Raw genomic sequence first — 8,258 nt, 5'->3', positions numbered from 1 at the left:
ATAAATAGAAAAGTAATTAATAATAGATACAGTAATGAGTGATATAATTGTAAATATAGAACTAGAGTAATGGATAGTAAAACAATACTTAATAGAAGTAGTAACAAATGTGATAAACATTAAAAGAAAGATTTGTGAAGTAAATGAAATAAGGTGCAATCTCAGTCAAGAGGGATAGGTGAACGTATAAGTAAAGGAATAAAAAGATGTAGTAGAGAAAATAATAATGATGTATAACTGAGGCCTGGAGATTTAAAAGTGAGGAGGGCGGAGAAGGAAAGAGTGGTATCTAAAGATTCCCACCTCAAACAACTCCCCAACAAACTTCAACAGTTTTTTAAAAACTGAAAAAAACTCAAATGTCGTAAGTCATAATGTTATAACAAGGTAAATGTATAAGATATTATTTGATACGTTTTTATTCTTTTTTTGTTTTCTTTCCCCTTTCTTTATTTTACTCTTACCCCTTATTTTCTCCACTTTCCTTACGCGCTTTATGAGTTTTGTTCTCTATATTATTATTGGTGTTTTCAGAATTTTTATTTTTTATTTTTTTTTTTTTTCTATTCATTTCTTGGTGTACTTTACTTATATTTTGCCTCTTTATCATCTATTATTGTTACATATATTTTCTTCCTCTCAATTTTCATTTTCTTTTCATATTTCAATTTTTAAATTAATAATAACTAATATTTTCTTTAAAACAATTTTGATCCTTTTTCTCTCAACTTTATTCTTTTTAAACTTCCGACGTTTCGACCACTTAGGTCATTTTCAAGGATTCCTACAAACAGCTCCTTTTAATTACTTTTATAGTTTTAGGTTTTTATTTTAGGAATCCTTGAAAATGACCTAAGTGGTCGAAACGTCAGAAGTTTAAAAAGAATAAAGTTGAGAGAAAAAGGATCAAAATTGTTTTAAAGAAAATAAACCACTCTCAAACAAGTATATTAATAAAAAATAAATCTAATAACTAATATGTTCATACTTCTTTGCATTATATAACTTCATTTTTATTTCATTTACTTAATTGTGTTATTTTACCCATTTTTTAATTACCTATGTATACATTTTATTTCCCGCTTCTCTCATCACTTCATTTTATTAATTCTATTTTGTAAAATTATTCATTTTATGTGTAAAATTATTCTGTTTATACTTTCTTTTTTATTTTTCTATACTTACTGTGGTTGTTACCTTGTTCTGTTTTTAGCCCTGAAGAAGGCTAGAAACTCTAGCCAAAACGTTGGCACATTAAAAATAGGTTAATCCAACTTATTTGTGTTTATCATTGACCGCACCCCCAACCATCTTCTCCTCGTTCATCATCCATGGTCAACTACCTCTCATAATTATAAGATATTATATACAGATTATATACTGTATGGAGATAAAAATAATTGAGTAAGATTAAAAATCATAAAATATGGCGATACGTTGATTACTAATAAATAGTTTTTTTTACTATTTTGTACCGTTTTTGACCGCAGCCAGGACTATCTTTCTACAATCAATTACGTAAGTTCAACTATTAATCTTTCAGTATATTTAATTTGTTTATTGCTCTATAATGGTTATTTATATTCTTTTTTTACCAAGAATTTCTTCAGAAGAATAGTTCTATATTAACTCCAAAAACATAGAAGATACCATCACTGAAATAACTAGTTGAAGAATTCTCTTTTGCAGCTGCTGAACAATCTGTTAGACTTTGAAAAAACAACACTTGCCGTAATCAACGCAAAGTCCTTTAACTTGAGGGAATTGGTGGACCAGTGTGGCTGTCCATACCCAGCAATTCAAAACAGAGCTCTAGATGTCATCATTAAATTGATGAACTTTAAAGAGAAGGCAGATTATGTCCACAAGATGTTTATACGTGCTAGAGGACTAGAAATTCTTTTTCAATTACTAAATGTGAGTACCCTAGAACAGAATTAGTTGAAATATGGCTTGTAATTAAGTCTATGTCCATATGACCATAAGTCTATGAAAGTCACTTACTATATCATTAGTATAAAGCTTAAAACCTAAATTTATCATAAACATATTGTCTTTTAAGTAAGAAGTGTTTTACTATTATGCAATTTAAGTTTTTTTCTAGATAAACTTGAAACCTTTATAACATATGTATACTTTGAAAAAATCGAAATTTTTTGGTAATATTGGAATGATGGTTTTTCTGTTATTCTAATGATACCGATAATGCATAAATTTGCTATACTTAAGTATTTTATACAAAATTCAAATTTATTTAGAATATGACATCTCCATGGAGTAAGACTGAGATGATAAAAAACTAAAAAGAAAAAACATGTAGTATAGCATACAAATAAGTAAATAGAAAGAAAAGAGTATAAAGTAGAGAGGGGAGTAGGCAGAAATAATCATAATGTCTGAGTTAATAAAGTCTGATAAGGTTTAGGGTATATCTGTAAGGAAGGGGGACAAAGCTAGTTAATTGTGCCATTTGGTAAATTTTAACATGTTCTTTTGAAACTATAAAAATTTTTGAAGTTGATAGTTGATTGAGTACTCATGGTGCTATGAGTTGTTTAAAGGTGCTTTAACAAAATTTTTTTCTCAGTTTCTTGAGCCTACTTGGTGAAATGGTTGCATATGTGTGTCGATTTTTCTTCTTAGATTCTCTTCCAAAATTTTGATTAAAATAAGTGAAAGGACATTGTGCACTCTCATTTCAGCCAAACTATTTCTGTTCAGGATTTGATTCAAAATAGATAAAGCTTTTCTATTTTACAATCTACTAGAGATTGGATTTTTGTGCAGTAAAAAAACAAAAAATGTGCAGTAGTTAACAAAAATGTGCAGAATCATGCATTTAAAACCCAAAATGTGCATAAAATATCTAACTCTTGGAATAATCATCTTTATTGTTTAATTTATAATATTAATACATGTAAAGCTTATCTATCTGTGCTTAAATCAAATTAAATTCACTAAATGCTTTTTAAATCTATGGAATTATACATAGGAAACTAAACTATTCTGATTAAAAACCTAAACTTTTGTCTATAATTGAGAGCTATTAGGAAGCTAATTGTATAAAGTGATTTTATATTCATATTTCGAAGGCTGTAATTAAATTTTTTATCTTCTTAAAACTACCTCAATGCTAAGTTCTAGAAAAAATATACATGGCTACTGTGTAGAAAGGTGTATTTAAAAATATTTTTCCAAGCAAAATTGTCTTTTAAATTTCCTCCAAAATTACATATAGCATGTTCTACCGCTTAGCTTTTCAGTTATGTATTTACATAAAATATACCATTATCCAAAAAACTAACAAGTAATATGCCAATATAGAAAAACTTTTGATTAAAAATGTATAGTTATATTCGTATTGATCATACCAATTGATTTTCATTTAATATGTATTTAAAATAATCAACATATGTGATATAACATAATAATCCATATAAAAAATAATTTTAAATTCCCTCTGGTTACAACTAACTCTGATGGAAGAATGAAGAGTTAGGCTATATAGTCATACTGGAATCCAATTTAAAAACAACACTGAAGGTTCTCTGTACCAAGATTATTCTAGACTTTTTCAGAGTTATGGAAGCAACTGGTGAATACCATTCCAAGAATATTGGTCTCTTCTGTTTACTTATTATGTTTTTAAACTTTATTTCAACACTTCATATGTTAATTAATCCACGGCTTAGTTGAAATTTGTCAGACTAATGTAGATAATCCTAGTGTGCACTGTTTGTTATTAGCTTATATGATAATTTATAGATTATTATTATTTAATTTATAAATTATTAGGTTATATAAATATTTTTTAATTTACCATTTGGGTATTCTGTTTTGTTATTAGCTTGTACAATACTGTATAGTTTGTAGATTGTTATTATTATTATTTCAATGATTGTTAAATTATGTACTTTAGGCTAACTCTATTAGTATGGGATTGTCCCACAAACAAATAAATAAATTATTATAATCATTATTATTTGAAATTTATTAATTCTAAACTACAAATTAAATAAAGAAAAAGTAATAAAATAAATAAATTTTGGCTTACCTGTTCCAATTTGTGTGTAATATGAGAAATTTAGTTAAAGCATTAAATATTGTGCAACAAAAATAAAAATTTACTTCTAAGAGATTAAACCATGCAATTTCATACAATATAAAATTAGTGTTATTTGAATGTTGATTCCCTGATCTGAATTTCTGTTAAGGTTTGGTGAAATTTGAAGGCAGGGAACAAAAGAGCAACATTCATAACGTTTACAAGAAGCATAACAGTATTCATAGTTATGGTATGAATGACAGAATACGTATATTTTTCAACAATTTTTAATTTCATTTTTTTTTCTCAAAATTACCTCACTCAATTTGATGGAACTCTTGTAGTTATTTTTTTATAAAATATGAATATACACACATAGAAAGTTTATAAGAAAAATAATTCATGATAACAACTATTGCATTTAATTTTTATTAAAAACTGGAATGATCTGAACAAAAGTACTTGAATGTTCTTGAAATTGGGATACGTTTGTTTATTTAAAAAATCATATTGAAATTAACAGCCGCCAAAGTTTACAGAAGTAATTGAAGAAGCATATGGAGCGTCAAGACTATTTTTTTTAAACATTATTTTATTACTTTTTAACCAAATTTTATTTTACTTATTAATCATTTTTTTCTATAAATAGTTTGTAGATACTATGTGCAAATAAAGCTATCTTATGTGATAGATTATACAGATATAAATAGTACTTTATAGTATGCAATGTGAGATTTATTATTTTTTATATCTAGAAAAATTATTAGAGTAAGTATACAATTAAAACAATTGCTCGATAGGTGTTTCAATGGAGGGACCTCCATGCCAAAGTGCAGGTGGCTTTAAGAATTATACTTCAAAATCCTGACCACTACCAAATATTTGAAGATTTAAATGGGATTGAGAGGTTGTCTCATTATGTCAATTTTATAATAGATGATGACTTGATAGCAGAAGATTTAAGAACTCTCTTGGTTACTGTAAATAATTGTGAAGGAAGAATGGTAGGTTAAAACATTAATAAATTTAATTTACATATGGCATGTTAAAACATTAATAAATTTAATTTACATATAAAAACAAACACTGTTTGGGAAATTGGTATAAATTGAACTTGGAGGTTCCTTGAAAAAAAAAATTCAATTTCTCATATTGGCAATGGCAACAATAAAAAAATTGGTACTCATATTTAAAGTTTAATATTAAATGTAGATACGTATTTAATTAGATTCTTTTTTATTTTACTTTCCACACAGATCGATTTTAATATCAGCATCAATTTTTAAGTTATTTTTACAGTAAACCATAAGTTTGGTGCAAAGGTTCCCTTTTCTTTTATGAATGTTTATTACACAATAGTTATAGAATTAATGGGAATAATACAACTGTAGCGAGAGAAGAAAGAAGTTCAGCTCCAATCCACCAGAGCGCAGCACCTCGATCCTCACCGAAGCTCTCAAATTTATATATTATTTGTACATATTATTAATTTTTGTATATAATACTGAGCAATGTCGATAAAATAATAAATAAACGATATAAAAATAACGCACGAAACTACCTCAAGCAGATAAGATAAGACCGCTTCTCGGTCATAGCCGTATGCACTAAACCTATAAATAAAGGTCTTAAAGCATTTTAATAGAACATACTCTGTAAGTCCCCCGGTAATTATGCTCTTGAGAAGGCCCCTCACCTTCAGATAATTTCCAGTAGGACCATCTAGAACGGACACATTCACAATAACGAGATAAATATTCCATCATAACCTTAAAGTAGGTTATGATGGAAAAAGGTCACAGGTAGAAAATGGTAATATTCAACTTGATTTATGTAAAGCAACCACTAATTTATTGGTTTATTCTGTTTTAGAGGGATCAGAAAAAAACAAAAACAATTATGCTACCATGGTAAAACCGCTTTCAGCGGACCACATATTCTTATCTTGAAATGCCATGCGGCTATACAAGATTCGATGTATATGTGTATATTTAATTAGGTTTAAGTCAATTGTATATACTTGTATTTGTTGTTTATAAATAAAGACATCAGGAGGTAGGGAAAAAAAACTAATAGAACACAGATCCGCAGCCTCTTCTTGAGATAGTTTTGGATCGTAGCTGATTCTGATTTCTAATTGATTGTTATTTTTTGTTCAACTTTGACATGATACCTCTTCTCAACCTGTTATCCCTTCGCAAGCTCCGGCGGCTAACTACCCTCTGGGCTTATATATCTCTTTCGCCTCTGTCGGAATAGTACCCGGGAGGACGAAGGCACCTTCCTGCATGACTCTGGCGGCTAGCTACACTCCAGGTCTACATACTTTCCTCGTGTTTATCGGACTCATACTCGGAAGGGCGAGGTTACCATTCTCTGAGATATAGCGGTTGCTACCCGTTAGTCTCATCCTATCTGGTCAACTACCTTACCTTTATAAATTGAACTCGCATTGTCGAGGCCACCTGGACAATCAGAATAATCAAGAAATTAACCCACCCCAACACAACTAACTCCAAGGACCCAGGTTCAAAAGTGGCTGTGACAGATTTATTTTGTTACTGTAGTCGTAAGTCAATCCTATGGGTTCTGTAGCACGTCGGGGTCCACCCAGCCTCTATTAAGTAGGTAACCTTAATGCGAGAAAAATCTGGTGTTTGGGCGTGATCACAACCAAATCACCTTCTTGTATGACTGTTCTAGAAACAGTACTCACGTTACAAAGCACCTCTGACCCTTCATAGGTACAGATTTTCATTGTTATTATAATATTTACATTACAGAATAATTTTTGTTATATACTTTAATTGCCACTTTATTTTTAATTCTAATTTAAAATATGATCAGATTCTTTTAAGGAACAACACAATGAACGTGTTTATAGACGTCCTTAATGATGGTTCTGAAGAGTCAAAAATTCTAGCATGTGAAGGAGTTCGCTATTTGGCAAATGAGGCAATAGGTGTTTTTCAGTTGTCCGAAAGGGATCCTTCAAAAATATTAACTGTGAGTAAGAAAATCAATTAATAAAAAATGTGCTGTAATATCCTCTTTTTTAATAAATAGTTGTTTTTTATGTATAGATGATTTCAGTTATGTTTTTATTTTTATGTATCAACGATAAACATTGTTCATTTGTTTTGTTGAACAAAAAAGCAAGCTAACCAATTTTCATCAGTAAAATATGGAGTCACAAGAGATATTGTTCAGAGATTCAATATGGTAGCTATTCTGAAATTGGTAGAATCGCTACCATGTTGAGCAGATTCAAATATTTTCAACTTTATTTGTCTTCCTATCATGACTATAATTACAGTAGATTTAAGAAAAAATAGAAGTCGATAATAAGTGTTAAAGAATAATATTCATAAAGAAAATCATAAGCAAAAGCTCAAAACTGTTGTTCTGCAATCGATGTTGGCACTGGATATCTAGACAGGACTCTGTTTAAAGATCACTGGTTTTTTGGATGGTGGGTGCATTGGACGTGTCCGGGAAACGAGGACATCCCCTGAAAGAGGTGGTACAGACTACTCTTTGTCTACGATCAGTGGTAGACTTCTCGAGAAAAATAAGACATCAAGAATCATCCAAGAAGAATAAACAACTCTTTGTTTTGACAAAGAGTCTAAATGATTCTCATTTAGTTTTGACTGCCGTCAAAATAGCCCTGAAGAAGCCCTGCAACGTGGGGCGAAACGTTGGCTCATTAAATTAGTATATTTCTACTATTTGAGTTTTTCTTGACCGCACCCGGACCATATTCCTTTCATCACAAACAACTCTTTGTTTGGATCGCCGGTGGATGAGATGTGTGAGAAGACCAACCATTTGTTTACTGTCAGAGTTAGCATCATAAGAACGAAGACATCGAGAATAATCATTCATCAAAGAAGATTATATAATTGGTTAGTGTTGCTCAACATAGAATTTAAAGATATTTGTAAAAGTAGCCATAAATTTTGTTTAATGGCATTGTGTTCTGATTGTCTATTTTAAAACCCGCCCAGAGATTAAGAGTCCATAATATTATATATAATTTTAAAATAAAATTCTCATATCTAGTTAATATTTAATCTTTTCATTTAACGTTGTCATCTTCAAAGCTATATTTTAGATCTGAATATATATAAAACTATTGAATTCCTTTATATTTATTTCTAATAAATCTTCAATATTCATATCTGCTTATCAAATGCCAGATCAGCAATAG

General features: G+C 29.4%; 1 protein-coding gene across 1 annotated transcript in view; it reads left to right on the top strand.

The window, feature by feature from the left end:
• The window catches only part of LOC106690815 (armadillo repeat-containing protein 3), a gene marked incomplete at its 5' end in the record, with an annotated part of 25,150 nt that overhangs the window by 3,471 nt on the left and 13,421 nt on the right, over positions 1–8,258 (top strand). Inside the window, 3 exon segments of the mRNA XM_067046117.1 lie at positions 1,690–1,917; positions 4,846–5,049; positions 6,893–7,051. Coding sequence (XP_066902218.1) covers positions 1,690–1,917; positions 4,846–5,049; positions 6,893–7,051 — 591 coding nt within the window.

Source organism: Halyomorpha halys, unplaced genomic scaffold (assembly GCF_000696795.3).
Source record: "Halyomorpha halys isolate HHAL.00 unplaced genomic scaffold, Hhal_1.1 Scaffold1884.1, whole genome shotgun sequence".
Taxonomy (NCBI): domain Eukaryota; kingdom Metazoa; phylum Arthropoda; class Insecta; order Hemiptera; family Pentatomidae; genus Halyomorpha; species Halyomorpha halys.
The sequence above is the reverse complement of the archived record's forward strand: the minus strand, read 5'-3'. Positions and strand labels throughout refer to the sequence as shown.